The following is an 18,195-nucleotide window of genomic DNA, read 5'->3' as shown; positions in this document are numbered from 1 at the left end:
GGCACTTACTCTGGTGAGGGTCTTCCACATTGTCAGTTTAAAATGCATTGTGGGTTAATGTTAAGTTAGCTGGGCAGGAGCTGCCTTTTCCATGAGAGGCAATGTGTAAATGACCTGATTACATGGGTCATTTGGATGAGCAATCTATCCTGGCACTATTTGGCCAGCAGCCTGACAAAATCAGCATGTTATTGCCTTCCTCTGGGCTCTGCAGGGCCAAGTTGCATTTTTAAGCAGTGTCAGTGCTCCTGTGTCAGAAGCTGAAACCTCCTAGCACAGCCACATGCTCTGCCATTGAGCAGAATGAGGCAACCCATCTCAGACAGAGGATTGGGGGAGTATCCTTCAAGAACAGGAAATTGCTAACCATTTAGGTTTTTCCCATTGTGGGTCCTGTGAGGAGGGTGACTGGGTTGTCATTTGAATTTTTCTGCTCGTTGGCTCATGTCGTCTCTTCACATACAAGTTTATCTTTCCATGTGTTGCGCTTAATGTTCCTTTCCTGTTTTTTTTTTTAATTTCTTGGACAGGAACTAAACCTTGATCAAAAAACTCCACTGCGGGTCCTTCACCGGCGACCGCTAGCCGTTAGGGTTCGCACCATCCACACAATGCAGTCGGAGTACATAGATGAGCATCATTTCCGTCTCCATCTGAAGACACAGGCGGGGACGTATCTTTTCTGAGCCACAGTCCCCCAAAAATCTCCACATATGTTACCCTTGGAGCAAAGGCAGGACAAGAAGTTAACAGAACAAATTTATGTTTTGTCAGTTTGCTGAATTTTCATAGTGTGTAGGCTGCAGAATCCAGCATTTCTTGATGCAGGATTTTGCTTTCCTTCATGCAGAATGAACAGCTGATATGGCACAGTGGGGAGGAGAGCCTGGCTGGGAGTCCAGAGTCTGTGAGTTCAAATCTCCGCTCGTGTCTCCTGGGTGTCAAGGGCCAGCTAAAGATACCTCCACAGCGAGTGGCTCACGGGTTGCGTGCCGTGCCACCTGTGCAGCTGTGGGCAAGCTGCATAGTCCCAAGGAGCCCAGTTGCCCCCCAGCTGGCAGTTGCGGACCAGGAAGGGGCTGGCTTGTGCAGCTGTGGCAAGCTGAGCAGGCCCTCGCCAGCCGGGGAGGACTAGCCTCGGAGGCAATGATAAACCCCCTCTGAATACCACTTACCATGAAAACCTTATTTATAGGGTTGCCATAAGTCGGGATCGACTTGAAGGCAGTCCAGTTCCATTCATGCAGAATGATTAATGAAACACACAGAGTACACACAGTCCGGGTTAGGTACACCCATCAACCCGGTCTAATGCTGTGGATAGGGTGCAAGGCTAATGCTGAATGTTAAGTAAGCTATACTCCCTTCTAAAACTTTCTGGACTCCAGGCGCAATGCCCATAGGAAGCTTGCCTTATACCAAGTCAGACCATTGGCCCATTCAGCTCAGTGCTGCTGCCACTGACTGGCAGTTGCGCTCCAGGGTTTCCAGCAAGAACCTTTCCCAGCCCTACTTGAGGATACTAGGGACTGAACCTGGCACCTTCTGCATGCAAAGCACCTGCTCGGCAACTGAGCTACACCCCATCCTTTGCCACCTACGCCAGCAGCCCTGCCGTGTGAGATGTTTGTGTATGTTCCCATCCTTCTCATTTCCTTAATGACAATCTAGCTACATTAAAGAGTTTGTGCATGGAGATTTTGGAAGAACCAAGCCCAATATTGGTTCCATCTTGGGGACAACCGCTGACATCTTGGAGCTGGATGTAGAAGTGAGTACTCCCTCCTTTTACGTCTTTATAATGAGAAGAACTGAATTGTCCTGGTCTTTCCAAGTATAAAATTGTGGTCCTGTCCATACTAGATTGTTTTCAGCCTCTGGCAACCTGACCTGAGCCTGATGATGTGTCTGGATCACAAGATCCATGTGGGTGTTGGGAGTTCCCCAAGGGAAAGGATGGATGCACAAAAGCCCTTTGGGTACTGCTTTTTAAACTTCTGATGTCAAACTCCACACTAGGAGATTTGGCTGTGATTTATTGCCTTAATTATGGAGCCCAAATGTTCTCTTATCCAGACAGTTTATAGGCCATCCTTCCTTAGGTTCAGTTGCAGAGCTATGTCAGACACATTTCAGCCATTTTCTGGCTGGATATCCAGATATACTATTAACAAGTGATAGTTTATTCTATTCATGATTGTGTTTGTTTCTTTCTCTCTACAGTCAGTGGATGTTGATTGGCCTCCAGCTCTGGATGATTAATGAACAATTTTAATTTTCAAGATGGGGAATAAGAACAGCAGTCTTGTCAGTGAAGGGTTACAGGGCTCTGTTTGTAAGCTGGCTGGCTTCCTCAAATTTTTGTTAATGTTTTTAGATCATGTTGATCTGATCAAGGTTTTTTAAAAAAATAAAAACAAAATAAAAAAAATTGGCTTTAAAAATTCAGGAAGAATGCCTGGTACTTTGACCACTTTGCAAATATAATGTAAATGCATACCTATCTGGTGGAGATGCAGAACTTGAAATAGGATTGCTTCTCAAAGGAGATGATCTGGATTTTCTGTGTAAAGGGGCAGATTTGGAAACTGGAGAATTTATGTGCAAATTATCACTCCCACCAAGAACATGATGTTGAGCGATACTTGGCTGTGCATATCAGGAAAACGAGAAACAACTCCTCCAGTCTGGTAGGAGCTTTTTAGTTTAGTTTTTTAAATCCTTATTATAGCTACAAGCTACTGAGACTGAATCTGTCCAAATTTTGACAAAAATCTGTCAATAAATATGGAAAACTAAACAATGGCCCACAGACTGGAAGCGTTCCATATACATCCCAATTCCAAAGAAAGAGGATCCCAGGGAATGCAGTAATTATCGAACTATTGCCTTAATATCCCATGCAAGTAAAGTAATACTCAAGATTCTACAACAAAGGCTCTTGCCATATATGGAGCGAGAAATGCCAGACATCCAAGCTGGATTTAGAAAGAGGCACCAGAGATCATATTGCAAACTTGGATAATGGAGCGGACCAAGGAATTTCAAATGAAAATCACCCTGTGCTTTATGGATTACAGCAAAGCCTTTGATCATGAAAAACTATGGAATGCTTTAAAAGAAATGGGGGTGCCACAGCATTTGATTGTCCTGATGTGCAACCTATACTCTGGACAAGAGGCTACTGTAAGGACAGAATATGGAGAAACTGATTGGTTCCCCATCGGAAAGGGTGTGAGACAGGGGTGTATTTTATCACTCTATTTATTTAATCTATATGCAGAACATATCATACGGAAAGCAGGCTTGGACCAAGATGAAGGAGGTGTGAAAATTGGAGGGAGAAATAGCAATAATTTAAGATATGCAGACGATACCTTACTACTAGCAGAAACCAGTAATGATTTGAAACGAATGCTGATGAAAGTTAAAGAGGAAAGCACAAAAGCAGGACTACAGCTGAACGTCAAAAAGACTGAAGTAATGACAAAAGAAGATTTATGTAACTTTACAGTTGACAATGAGGACATTGAAATTGTCAAGGATTATCAATACCTTAGCACAGTCATTAACCGAAATGGAGACAATAGTCAAGAAATCAGAAGAAGGCTAGGACTGGGGAGGGCAGCTGTGAGAGAACTAGAAAAGGTCCTCAAATGCAAAGATGCATCACTGCACACTAAAGTCAGGATCATTCAGACCATGGTATTCCCAACCTCTATGTATGGATGTGAAAGTTGGACAGTGAAAAAGGCGGATAGGAGAAAAATCAACTCATTTGAAATGTGATGTTGGAGGAGAGCTTTGGGGATACCATGGACTGCGAAAAAGACAAATAATTGGGTGTTAGAACAAATTAAACCAGAACTATGACTAGAAGCTAAAATGATGAAACTGAGGTTATCATACTCTGGACACATAATGAGAAGACATGATTCACTAGAAAAGACAATAATGCTGGGAAAAACAGAAGGGAGTAGAAAAAGAGGAAGGCCAAACAAGAGATGGATTGATTCCATAAAGGAAGCCACAGACCTGAACTTACAAGATCTGAACAGGGTGGTTCATGACAGATGCTCTTGGAGGTTGCTGATCCTTGGGGTCGCCATAAGTCGTAGTCAACTTGAAGGCACATAACAACAACAAACAAGGCACATTGTGCTTTTAAAAAATTAGGGATGGTGTATATATGGAATGAATTATTTCTGATAGAATTCCAGATTCATATTGGAGAGCAACCGCCTTCTGGATCCCCACACCAGGGTGAGCTGATATGCAACAAAAATTGAATGGGGTGTTAGCCCCTCAGCAATGCAGTCACTGTTAAATATCCAACAGCTGAATCCTATGCATTACTTGGAAGTACCCCCCCAATTCCAGAAGTCATAAGATTTTGCAGCATCAGTCTTGGAATGCAGCCCTGAATAATCCTATCTCCTATTAATGATAGAGGGAGATGCGATCATCCATTTAGGAAGATGCTATAACACTAAAGGTCTTTGGAGTTTTCAGACAGTGATATTTGGTCAGAGTTATGTGCCAAAAGCGAGAAGGGTGAGGAAAGGTCATGTGAAATGTAAATGTGCTGCAATGTGAGATGCAACTTTATGCAAAGAAGTTCCAGAATTTCTTTTTTTACAATGAAAATTATTACTTTTACAATCTATTGAGTATTAAGAGTGTTTTTGCTTATAATATACATGCTACATGGATGCAAGCTACAGAGAATATGGATTCTACTCAGGACTTAAAAAATAAAATTTATCTGCCCTGACAAGCTAGATATGATGCTGTGCTCAGCTTTCTGCAGGGATTGGCTTGCGTAATCAAGATCCACGTGGGGAACTCGGTTGCACTGCCAATCCAGCTGCATCTTTACCTGCCCACACCTGACATTACATCTGATGTCAAGTGAACAAGTGAGCATGGTTTGAAGGAAAACTGTGTCGCAAGCGAAATTTGGCCCTTGGGCTGGAGGTTCCCCACCTATTTTAAACTGTACACTGCCTTGAGTGCTTTGGTGGAAAGGCGGCATATAAATATAATAAATAACAGGCCCAAAGCTGTTTGGTGGGTTTGTTGACCCTTCCGGATGCTTTTCTGGTCAATTTTGAATAGAAATAAAGATTAAAGCCTCTTCTCCACCACCCGCCACCTCCGTCTGTTGACGGTTAATCTTGAGACGCCTCTGTGATGTCTCATCTTTTCACCTGACACTTGGCATTCAATAAACATATAATACCAGTTTTGCCCAAAGTTTGGGCGAATGTGGCAGTAAGCCAGCTGTGGATATTTGGGTGACATCTGAAATGGTTTTTCCTTTGAATAAGAGCCGTTTTGTCTTCTTTTTTTTTTTTTTTTCAATAATTTTTATTCAGATTTTCATAAAACATACAAGACAAAATCATAAAACATTCAAAGACAAAAAACAAAATCAAAAATAGTTAAACAAAAAGAAAAAAAGAAAAAAAAAACAAAAATAAAAAATAAAGAGTAAAATATTGACTTCCCATTTGTCAAAGATCAAATCAGTTATAAGTCTATAATATATAACAATCCTGTCTCTTAAGTCATATTATAAAATCACTTTCCTCCAGTAGTTATCTTACTTAATCATCAAATCTCATAGACATTACTTTATTCTTTCCACAAAAAGTCAAAGAGAGGTTTCAATTCTTTAAGAAATATATCTATCAATTTTTTTTTCCAGATAAGCATATCGATTAATCCATCTCATTACTAATTATGATAATCTTATTGTCATAACCATAGTCAAAATAAACATTTCAATTAATCCATCACATCAGAATCTGTTAGGTTCAATAATTTCAGTAGCCATTGTTCTATTATCTCTATTAGTTCCATTTTCCATCTTCCATCTTCAGTAGTCTTGTTAAGTCCAGTAATTTCAATATCCAATCTTCCATTATCAGTATTCCATAATAATCTTGCTGTCAAAGCCATAGTCATATAGTAAGAGTCTGATGGGGATTACCTCTATCCCAAATATTTTCTTGCCATCCATTCTGAATAGGTTGCTGAAATACTGCTGTAAAATCATATCTCTGTTCTTTTTTTCAAAATACACTGGGTCATCTCTTAAAAGTTTTTCCATTGTCACATGGCTGCAGTTAATTCCATAGATTTTCTCTATATTGGGCTCCATCACATCATTCCAGTCCAGAAGATTATCCATGCCATTGATAACTTTATCTCTAGAATCTTCATTCATTTCTTCAGAGATAACATTGAGTTCCAAACAATAGATTTTATTTCTAAAGTCCATAGACTCCAAATCTTGTTCCTGTTCCACGTTGGTTCCAATCTCCGGGATCTCCTCTCTCACAGGGACCCCTATTCCAGTCTCCAGGGTCACCTCTCTCACAGGGACCCCTGTTCCAATCTCCGGGGTCTCCTCTCTCACAGGGACCCCTTCCAGGGTCACCTCTCTCACAGGGACCCTTATATCTTTAATCTCCTGCTTCATTTTACTCAATTCAATTTTCATTATCTCAATCTCATCCATTATTTTCTGAAACATAGTTATTTCCAGATTTTCAGCCACTTTCTTAATTGCCATTTTAAAAGAAAAATATAGGAAAACCACTTCTTATTTCAGCAACAATTGGGTTAATACTCCAAACTTGGTGACATCACAGTATAAACAGAGCAGACAGCCTTATCTCTCCAATAGTTAAGTAAACAAAATGCAGTTCCCAGGATCGAAACAATTAATGGCAATCGTCAAGAAACAGATTCGTCAAAATAAAATAGACCAAAAAGAGAGTAGTCTCAAAACAGTATAATATTTTTCAAAATAAAAATCTGGAATAGAAATCCCTCTTCTGTGTATATCTTTAGAATGCAAATCCAGGACAGCTTTTTGCAACAAAAACAGAGATAAGCTATTAATTAGTGCGTAGCAGAGAGAAGTTATGGCTCCCCAGTGAGATGTCAAAAACTGATCAATCTGGCAAATCTCTTTTAAACAGCAACAATTTAAGTCAAGTAAAAGAAAAATATAGAAAGAAGGGTGCTTGCCTGTTAGTGCGTTCTCTCTTAAAAGATAAGGTGAACGTTCGCTTTATCAGATAGAGCTTGCTGTTAAAAATCCGTCCCACCTTCGTCGGCTGGACCTCGTCCCATAAATTAATGAGATCTGGTCGTCCCAACAAAAATAGGCTTTGAGGTTAATCTCTTCGTTTCTCCCTACCCGGGAGAAGTTTAATCAGTCAAAAAAAAAAGAAAAAACTGACTGATATATCTGAATAAGCTTCTTTTGAGGCAGGAGCCCGTCTCAAAAGCAGGCACAGGCTAAGTCACCCTTCCCGGAAGTCCCGTTTTGTCTTCTGAAAATGGCTTTAGAACGAATATTTCCAGCATTGGACAAGCTGCTGTCTGTTCATGCTCCATCTTAGGTCTAGATCTTTCCACCTAGCGACACAAGACACAAAATGGCAGCATTGCTGTCTTGACATTATTAAAGGCTTCTCTATACAAAATGATTCCTTCCACATAGAAAACAGGAATATAAGAACCAGCTTTATAGTGAGTGAGACCATTGGTCCATCTAGCTCAGTATTGCCTACTCTGACTGGCAGTGGCTCTCTGGGGTTTGAAACAGGAAGTTTTTCCCAGCCCTGCCTGAAAATGCTAGGGATCGAACCTGGGGCCTCCCACAGGCAATGGAGATGTGCTCCCATGGAGGAAATGGTTGTGGCTTAGCATTCTCCCTGATGTTTGTTTTTCCATTTGGGAAAGGGTAGTCAGTTACCGAAGCCACAGATGCTTCAGGCTTCTTGAATCTACTTTGGTTTTCACAACCCCAACAGCCAGATGCAAAAGGCATGCAGCTAGAACCCACCCGCACACTACGCTCAACATCAAAGGCCCTCTTCCGGGTGCCTACTCCGAGGGAAGCTGGGAGGCCGGCAACAAGAGAGAGGGCCTTCTCAGTGGTGGCCCCCAAATTATGGAATGAACACCTGACAAGGTGCGCCTGGCACCAACACTGTTATCTTTTCAGCGCCAGGTCAAGACTTTCCTCTTCTCCCAGGCATTTTAACATGTGTTTTAAATTGTTTTAAATTTTTTAATTGTGTTTTAAATTGTTTTTAAAAGATGTGTTTTAAATTTGTATATTTGTTTTTAATGTTTTTAGTTACTGCAAACTGCCCAGAGAGCTTCGGCTATGGAGGGAGGGAGAGGGAGAGGGAGGGAGGGAGAGAGAGGGAGGGGGGGAGAGAGAGAGAGAGAGAGAGAGGACATGGTGCCTCTGAACACTTTCTGTGCCGCAGAGTTTGTTTTTCAGCACCAGAGCTGAACTGAGATCAAAGTCCTTTCACAGGAAAGTCCACTCTCTGTTAGATTTCTTCATTTCGGCAGACTTCTCTAAGTAGGAAAAGTTGTTTTGTTTTTGCCCCTGTTAAACAGTTGGAAACCTTTGTCAACCTACTGCCTGAGAGCAACAGGCTGGCCATGCGTCACCCGGCACACACAGGCGTGTCCTCCAACAAGAGGGTGTGACCAAGGGGCTCAGGAGGAACAAGTATGGGGCTGCCCCGCAACAGTTCCTGTCTGAGGCAGTTGCCTTACTTTGCCTAATTGTGGGGAGTGATGGCTGCTGCGTTTCCAGTAAAGTTATGCTGGTGTTAAACTGCAGATCACGTCACTGCAAGGTTAGTACAGATTGTGTTAGGAGAAAATAAGGCCTGCAGATGTCACTGCAGAGCTGTTTCCTGGTGCAAGTGTTTAGCTTTTGCCATCAGCTAGCCTACAACTTCTCACTATGTGGTGCTCAAGCAGCTTGTTGTGAGTTTTGTATTGCCGCACATCAACTAGGGGCCAGTGTTGGACTGGCATTGTTGAGTATCTGCCGAGTCCCAGCAGGGTACCCACTGCTGGTCCCCTGACCCCTACACTCGTCATTGTTGCTGCCTGTTCATCACCCAAGTGACTGAGCAGCAACAGGACCAAGTGAGAAGGAGCTGCATCCTCTGCTTGCCTTGCCTTCTCCCATATGGCCAGTGGTGCGAGTTGGGCCCAGAGGGACTAGCAAACACACGGGCGTCAGCAACAGCAATAAACCAGCAGAGCCAACGCCGATGTCAACCGCAGCAGTGATGATGCGTCTTGCTTGCTGGCTTGCCTAGTTGGAGGCTAGAGAGAGGTGTGTATGACTGTGTATAGAAGCTACTGCACAAAGGTAATATTTATATTTGTTGCTCTGCCCACTTTTGCAGCTGGCCACACCCACCATTAGCATGTGGCCCTTGGACAGTTGACCAGAAGAGAATGTGGCCCTTGGGCTGATAAAGGTTTCCCACCCCTGCCATACTGGAATAAGTCAGAGACACTCTAGTAGTCCCATATGGAGGATCAAGCACCTCTCCAGACTGATGCCAGTCACGTAGGAGCCAGACGGTGGCACTGACCTAAGGAATGGAATAACACAAGTTCCAAGAAGGAAGGGGAATAGGTGGCTCGCCAGATGATGTTGGTCTCCAACTCCCATGAGCTCCCGCCAGCATAGCCCAGTGGTCTGGGATCATGGGAATTGTAGTCCAGCGACATCTGGAGAGCACCAGGTTGGGGAAGGGTTGTGCGTTAAGAGACATCACTTGTTGGTGATTCTGTTCTCAGGTGGGTGGTTGATTCCAGGTGGTGGTGTTGAGAGATCATAACTCAACTCCTTGACTGTTTTGGGGTCCTTCAGGGTTAAATTCTTTACCCTATGCTGTTTAATAATCATCTGAAGCTGCTGGAGGATGTCTGTGGATGTCCCAAATCAGTTCATGGGTACAGTAATGGGCTAGATGATGGCTAATAGACTGAAACAAAACAAAATACTGTTGGGTGGTTTGTCTGCCAAGGGAGTGGTGGTGGTTAACCTGTAGCGGGGGATGCACTCATCCAAAACATTCATAGGTTGGGGCTGTTAATTGATCCAGCATTGTTATTGGAGGCTCAAGTGGGTTATGTGACTCAAAGTGCCTTTTATCAGCTTTGGCTGATATGTCAGCTGTAACCCAAGGTGGGCGGAGATAGCCTGGTCACATTTGCCTGTGCTGTGGTAACCTACCATTTAGACTACTGCACTGTAGGCAAGGCTGCCTTTGAAAAGGGTCAAGAAACGATTGGTCAAAGACTGTTAATTGGGACCAAGTAATTCAATCACATTATTCCAGTTTTGTATCGCCTGTACTGGCTCCCAGTCAATCAGGAGTGGCTTGCCTGGGGGGGGGGGGAGCCACAACTATAGCCTCGAAGCAATGGCAAGGTCTGGGCTGTGCAGGCGCACAGGTGGGGCAAATCTGATGCTCCTGCTGGTGCTTCTGTGCAACCCCAACCTTGCCACCTTGCCCCTCCTGGTAAATGGCCTGCTGGGAGGCTATGACTACAACTCCATCCCATTTGGTGAGTTGCTCCTACAGTCCATTTCTGGGCCCAGTTCAAAGGTGCTACGTTAAAACCCTACATGCCTTGGGGGCAGGGCACCTGAAAGATTGCCTTCTTTGACCACATATATACCTACCCGAGACTTGAGGTCCTCCTCAGAGGCTTTGCTTTGGATACCCCTGCCAAGTGAAGCACAGCGGGCGATTACCAGGCAGAGGACGCTCAGTAATAGCACCCTGGTTGTGGAATGCCCTCCTGAAGTCTATGGGCATATTGGCACCAGATAAAGACATTCGCCCTGGCCTTTTTACATCTGTAATGTTAACATCTCAAATGTAATTCACTGTTTTATGGTCACATATCCTTATTTATGCTGAAAAACTATGAACTGCTGTTTTTGTTGCTGAATGTAATGTTTTGGTATTTTACGGTTTTATGCCACCCAGCAAGCCGCCGTCTCCTCCATCAAAGCTAGTACCTTCCCACAGCTGGTCAGAGAAGGAGATTACTCTGAGGGTGGAGCTTTCCCTGGCCTCAGAGAGAGAGAGAGAGAGAGAGAGCTGACCCACCTTATAGTCCTTTGGATGCCCTGGTATGGATCATAGGATTGCAACATTGATTTTGTTGGGCTTTTAAAATGTTGCTTCCATCTGCTTTCATTCTACTGTTGCTTTCGTATGTTATGTATTTGTTGTACCATTTGATTTTGTTTTTAGTTGAAAGTTGATTTGTATCGATCAATGGCTTTATTTTGTAACCTTCACTTTCAGTGTATTTATGAAGAAAAAAGGGTAGTACTTCAATAAAATAATAATAAATGCCAGTTTAAACATGTTTTTCCAAAAAGTTTTTATTTACACACAAACAAAAAACAAGTTAAGAAAACCATAATAAAAATGTAATACCTCTTAAACAATAACTGTAAGTCAATAACATGAGAACTTTAAATTTTGAACTGCACAAAAGTAATTTTCTGAGTGAGCTGCCAGGAATTCTTGTTTCTTTTATTGCTAACAGCTATCCATGCTATCCATCTTGCGGCTAAACTATGGGGTTATAGAACCTCCAGCCCATGAGTCTTATGAGGCCTACCCAACCTTCCCATTTGACCCGCAAGGGGAGATTTGGTCAAGCCATGCCTACCTGCTCTATACCTGACAGAAATGACATTAGGTGTGAGGCAGAGGAAGACATGGCTGGGTCAGAAGGATTTGGCGAGGCACTATGCTCATCAGAGGCTTGCATAGCTCAGTTCATGGTGCTTCGCAAGCCTGAAAGTCAGCCTGGAGGGGGAGGAGGGAGAGGGTCACCTGACGCCATTGTGATGTCAGGTGGTGGGCAGCCCCACCCACCTGTCACACTTGGCCCATGGGGATTGAGGGAAACATGGATCTGGCCCACTGGCTGGGAGGAGTTCCCTACTCCTGTTCTAAGCTTATCCTCTAAACCAGCAGTTCACCAACTCTGTTCTGTGGACCATCAGTGGTCCACCAGCTTCATCCAGGCGGCCTGTAGCATGTCTGCATTCGAGAGTCGTTTCAATTGTTAACTGCATTTTTATTGCGGCTTTTATTTCTTATATTGTGTTTTATTCAATGGAATTCAAATTGTAATACAGCAAGTTACAATGTAAGAAATAAAAGCAGCGACAAAAATACAATTAAAAGCTATACATCATCTAACACAGCACATCACAGTTACTATACTAGGCGGAAAAATCATTTATGCTGTCCACCGAGACCAATGTTGAGTTACAAGTGGTCCACGGGGAAAAACACTTTGGGAACTACTGCTGTAAACCTTGTTTTGCTACATGTTTTCACCGGGGCAGAGCCCCTTGTCTGCTGCTTCCTCATCCCCAGAAACGCTTCTGTCATAGGGCAAGGCCTGCTCCCAGCGCCAGGGGCCCCATCCAGTCCCCTGCTACTACCTGCTACACAGAAGGTGAGAGGACTGGGTTACCCTGGCCCATAATTCATCAAAGCTCGAATACTTTGGTTTCTGCTAACTGGCAACTCACCCCTAAGCTTCTGTACAAGATACATGCGTGCCTCATTGAGTGTAAAGAGCACATGAATGTATATTTGGTGTACTCTCTATTCCAGCCTTTCCCAACCAGTGTGCCTCTAGATGTTGTTGGACTACAACTCCCATCTTCCTGACCACTGGCAATGCTGGCTGAGGCTGATGGGAGTTGTGGTCCAACAACATTTGGAGGCACACTGGTTGGGAAAGGCTGCTCTAATGCACAAGAGCAGGTACTCCAGCGACTCACCACCTAAAGAGGAATGTGATGTAAAATGCACATAACTGCCATTCAAGAGCACGTGTGTATTTCGTACACACACCTGAGTTAAGTGAGAATCCCACCTACTTTTTTTACAACCTTTGTTTGTACCAACTTTTTCTATACTAACTCATCAACCTGCTTTAGGAGCACCACTAAAAACAGAGAAGGGTCTGCATCCCATGGAGCTTGGGGGTCCATACGAACATGTCTCCACCCTTGCAATCTTTTCACAAGGGGGGGGGCTTTTCACAGTGCGAGGAAATTCCGGGGGATAAAAGCTTGTTCATCATCATCTTTTTTTGAATACTGACTGCACTAATTTAGAAACAACAACAACAAAATACAGCATCCTCATACTTGTGGCAAGAGTGTTCTCCTCAATGTGAGAATTCTGGAAATTTCAATTTTAAAAAATATTGCTACACTTTTTAAAGGTGACTTTTGATTTTTTTTTCCAAAAAAGAAAAATTCACAATGACATAGTCATTACTATTATCTAAATGTAGATTTGCCTAAATGCAAACAAACAAAATAATATACAATTGTGGACAAAATATCAGTGCTTAACGTCAATCTTACAGAAAGTGGGAAACTAAAAAAACATACAGAGTTCATATTGAGTAAATTAAGGTAACTATTCTGAGTCAGAGACAGTTCACAAAACAGTAACCAAGATACTAGCTTCTATTTCAGTAGTCACATGGTAACATATAGGGATGTCACCTGGTTAAAGAAATCCTAGACAATAATTAAGCATATGTGGTTCAGTCAATTAATTAACCAAGTTAACAGTGAAATCCTATGCATATCTATTTGTTAAGTAAGATCCAGTGAGTTCAAAGGGACTTGCTCCAAACTAAGTGCACAGGAGTGCAACCTAAATGTTGCCACCCCAACAAAATTGCATTATCTGTAACAGCCCTTACATGGTAAAAGCACATAATCCTGCCCTCAAAAAGGCTAGGAATCAAGAGGATTTGAAGATTCGGCAACCTGTATCCTTATCAAACAGGAGTGCTTCCTTTCACAAAATGTCTTTCTTCTGTGATTATTATTGAGAGAAGAAAGACTAATATATATTGGTGGAATAAAGTGGTATGACCCACATGGCAGATCCTTAGAGCTGTTTCTACATTCAGAGAGAGTTGCATATAAGCTGCATAACTGCATTGCAGAAGGGTTGTTGGGATTTCAGTACAGAATCTAGCTCAGCATCTCTCCAAGAGTTCAACAATATGCCTCCCAACCACCAACACAAGCCCTGGAACCTAAGAGCTTGTCATATGGGACCTTGGATTTTCTTATTGTCAAATATGTGTTCTATCATGAGTATGGATGCATAGATAAAGTTTGTGCATGTAAAGACATGGCCCCAGTAAAAGAAAAAGAAGAGTCCATCTGTAGTTTTAGCCAGCAGCAGGTCTATCAGTAAGTGCTGTTCAGCTTCTTGGTGTTGCCTCCATGCAGATTCTACTCTGGCCCAGGCTCCAGAATAGGAGACCCTTTTCCCAGTTATATGGCAGAGTGGCATAACCAGCACATCTAACAGCCTTTGGTTCCCCCATTCCAACGGTCAAGTCGCTACTGGACCAGAGATTAATCCACATCTACAGGAATTTAGTCAAAGTACTTTTATCAACATGCTGGCATTTGAATGAGGAGTCTATGTGGCCAGCACAAGAAGTGTGGTCAACTTCAAGAAGAAGCTGATCGCAGCAGCAGTAACATTTGAAAGGGATGTGAAAACAAGATTGCCATACATCACACTTATCTGAAAGGCCTCTGCTTCGCTCCAGAGCGCCAGCTTAAAAAAATAAAATAAAATACACATTTGTCCTTTCAGAGACCACACAGGTCCAGGTTGTGTAAAACAGAGAGACAGAGATGCCACAATTGTTCCTTTTAAAAATGTTGAGCTTGTGAGAAAAATAACGAAAGCACTGAGCTTGCAATCGTATAAAAAAGAGAAGTGACTGGGCTTGGCTGCTTTTTCAAATGTCATCAGGCAGGAGGATCATTCAGCCGCTTGAGCATACACAGTCAGGCCAAAGGGATGTTTCCCAAATCCAGCCAAGGAGATCTGCACGCAGGAGGAGGCCTCTAAGCCAAGCTGATACAGATGCAGATGTATGTCTAGTTGAGCATCCACATGCCTATCCAGATCCTAGATGCGTCTTCGTTGGTGTCCATAGTTGTGCAAGACTAGAAATGGACTGGGAGCCATAGGAACACTGGATACCAAGTCAGACTAATGGTCTATCTAGTTCAGCACTGCCTACACTGACTGGCAGGAACTCTCCAGAGTTTCAGATACTGGACATTCCTAGCCATACTTGAAGATGTCAGGGGTTAAAGCAGGGACCTTCTGAATGCAAAGCAGATGCTCTGCCACTGAACTAGGCACTCATGATTGTAGTCTGAAACAAGAAAGGACAGTAGGTGGCAGGGACTGAGCACCACCAAAAAACAGCACCAAATGAGGACTCGGGCAGAAGACCCAGGCAACAGGTATGGGATGTGTTAAGCATAGGCTCTCTACTCAACTATTCACTGAAGCAAAAATAGTACAGTTTGTCTTCAATGTTGCATGAATGTTTGCCTTAAAAAAAAAAAGAATTGCTGGAAAACTTAATACATCAGTGCTCCAGTCAACAAACAATGTGCATGAGAGCGATTGTCATTAGATCCCTATGTGCAAAATTGTCATCTTAAAATGCCAGCGATAAATCATGCTTGCGAATTGCGTATGAAAGTTGTGAAATGGGCTAGAACTGCAATTTTTAAAAAAGGTGTTCAAAAGTTAGACAAATGGAGGGGGAGTGCCAAAGCTTTGCCTTGCCTGGGATGCCATTTTGTCTCAGATTGGCCCTGTGCAGCACCCTTGGATGGGATGCATCAAGGCCAGAGAACAAAAAGAAAAAAGATGGTAGCACTCATTGGCACGACTGAATGTGGTTTAACCAAGAGTCTGTATAGAGAAAATGTACCAAAATATAATTTAAAAAATTAAATAAACCCTCTCCATCCACTGTTTTCAGCAGCACAAGAATATAAGCACGGAGTGCTTTGTACAAAGCAAAGTCAAGAAACTATCCAGTCCCAACGGATTCCCCCACAATCACTAATCCTAAAACTGCCATGGCATTGTTTAAATCCTAGTATATACTAGTGCCTTGAGAAGGAATACTACTTTCCCACAACAGTCATATCAAAAGCTAATCCTCTTACTGAAAGAAATCATTGTCTACCTGAGCAACAATCTGATCTAGTTACTATTTAAAGCTTTAAAGTATGGCATCAAAATTGCCCTCAAAGGAATTAAGGAACTCTTCGTCTTGGCTGCTGTAGGTACTAAAGTACTGGTTATTGGATGAATTTATTGGGTTCTGAACAGCAGGGTTGCTAGGCAGTCTTGATTCAGTGAGGCTCTCCAGATAATGGAAGGGCATCGTCTCAAAAGCATTGGACACAGAACTCAAAGATATGCTGCTCGAAGCTGCCACTGATGTGCCAGGATGTGATACTGGCTGGACTTGTCTCCTGTGATCGCTTGGATTTAAAACTTGAGTGAAGGACGCTTTTTCCAACGTGACCCTTGAGCATCTGCTATCTTCCATCTCCATGCTGATGCCATTGGCAGTTGTGACATTGATGGGACAAACAGGCTGGCTAGCAGCAGCACTGGAGACATTCAGCATGTCTTGCTGAGACATTGATGCTGTTGATGATGATGACCCTTGGCCATTTGTTGCACCATAGTATGCCCTGTAGATGCTCCCATCCTTTTGACCGGTCCAGTTCTGGCTACTTTCTTGCCCTGGTGATGGAGAACCACCATTCTGCATGCTGGAGTGCAGTGCGTCCCCCCAAAAATTGCCTTGTTGCAGGAAGGGAGGAAGGGAGGAAGTAGAAGAATGCCAGCAGGACGGCAGAGCTGCATCCTGCTTAATGAGCCCTATCATTTGTGAAGACGGGGCAGGGCACCCACTGGAACTGAGACTGTTAGTGGAAGAGGAATAATAAGGCTGCACTGGAAGCGTATTCACAGGTGTTCTCTGCAGTGGGAGGACCGTTTCCATTTGGGAATGATACACATTCAGTTCTGTGAAACAGAGTGAACACAGCTTAGATAAGACAAGGAATATATAGCCATATTCTGGTGATCCCTGAACTTTGTGTGAGGTTATGGTAGACCACAAGGGAGGGGGGGCTGAAGCATGACCTTAATGCCACCATGCTAGATGCATTCACCATACCATGCCTCTCAGAGTGAGGAAGTCTTGTACAGCATTAATCTCCACCTCTCTCTTCCCATATATGGACAGTGGCATCATCTTGAGCGAGGCAGTAAGAATGCATTGGAATTATCGGGACTGATGGAATCAGCACTGCAGCTGAGCTCAGCAGAACCTCAGAAACATCAATAGGATGCTGATGAGAGGAAAGACTGAGCCAACCCACTGACGTTTATTTATTTGATACCTATCTTGCCTTTCAATCAAGAACAGTGGTTCCCGAACTTTTCCTCCCGCAGACCGCTTGAAAATTGCTGAGGGTCTTCACAGACCACAATGATTTTACTGCCTGTTGTAGCAGTTGTAATGTGCTATGCTAGACAGATGCTGTATATATTTTTTCAATTGTATTACAGACATGCCACAGACCACCTCAATGAAGCTCGCAGACCATTGGTGGTCCACGGACCATAGTTTTAAAACCTCTGATCCAGAAGGATCCTCATTTTCAAGACAGATCCCTGCCCATTGTTCTTGAAGCTTGCTGAAAACATTTATTGCGGGTGGGTGTACATAGGGCTGCAATGGGGGGAATAGAAAGAAAGGGAAAGTCCTGTTGCATGAGCAGAAGTCCATTCCACTTGGACATAGACACTGTTGGATCCAACCCTTATATCTAGCAATATATAGATAGCAAATTGTCCCTCTGATTTTAACTTACACTAACACTGTGCCCCTGGCGTCAAAATTTTAAGAAATAGCCCTCTTAATAGCACTTTAATACTGGTTGTTGTTTCTTATTACATGTAAATCTGATATATCTAAATCATTACCATCACCTCGAGAGGAAAAAATCCCTTTCCACTTTAGTAATTCATTCTACAGGCAATAATAGAAACAACTGTGAACTTCCTTCAGTCCTCGCAGAAGGCATGTCAAACAAATCCTCATCGTGACTTCCATCTGGAAACCTATGTCCTCACTGTGGGAGGCTGTGTGGATCCAGAATTGGCCTCCACAGTCACTTACGGACCCACTGTTAAAGACCTTACCCTGGAAGACAATCTTACTCGGCCACGGGTGATCGCCAATGAATGAATGAATGAATGAATACATATACTTCAGAAAATCTTCCTTTTCAAAACCATTAGTCCTCAAATGTGACATTTGACTGTTTTCAGCTTTGGGGAATACAAGTCAAATGATGTCTATGATTTCTCCTGCATCCATCTCCTTTCCTGACAAACTAGCAATCAATGCTGTGAACTGCAC

The 18,195-nt window shown here is 43.0% G+C and overlaps 2 protein-coding genes across 4 annotated transcripts in view; one reads left to right on the top strand and one right to left on the bottom strand.

The window, feature by feature from the left end:
- The window catches only part of PUS10 (pseudouridine synthase 10), a 31,751-nt gene extending 29,307 nt beyond the window's left edge, over positions 1-2,444 (top strand). For both annotated transcript variants that reach the window (XM_061625783.1, XM_061625784.1), the window contains exons 16-18: positions 531-673; positions 1,672-1,771; positions 2,224-2,444. In XM_061625783.1, coding sequence (XP_061481767.1) covers positions 531-673; positions 1,672-1,771; positions 2,224-2,262 — 282 coding nt within the window. In that variant the 3' untranslated portion in view covers positions 2,263-2,444. The remainder of the gene's footprint in view (positions 1-530; positions 674-1,671; positions 1,772-2,223) is intronic.
- Positions 2,445-11,289: 8,845 nt separating this feature from the next.
- The window catches only part of REL (REL proto-oncogene, NF-kB subunit), a 106,305-nt gene continuing 99,399 nt past the window's right edge, over positions 11,290-18,195 (bottom strand). For both annotated transcript variants that reach the window (XM_061625780.1, XM_061625781.1), the window contains one exon: positions 11,290-16,790. In XM_061625780.1, the coding sequence (XP_061481764.1) occupies positions 15,973-16,790 (818 nt within the window). In that variant the 3' untranslated portion in view covers positions 11,290-15,972. The remainder of the gene's footprint in view (positions 16,791-18,195) is intronic.

The sequence above is a fragment of the Rhineura floridana genome, chromosome 4, assembly GCF_030035675.1.
Source record: "Rhineura floridana isolate rRhiFlo1 chromosome 4, rRhiFlo1.hap2, whole genome shotgun sequence".
NCBI lineage: Eukaryota > Metazoa > Chordata > Lepidosauria > Squamata > Rhineuridae > Rhineura > Rhineura floridana.
The sequence above is the reverse complement of the archived record's forward strand: the minus strand, read 5'-3'. Positions and strand labels throughout refer to the sequence as shown.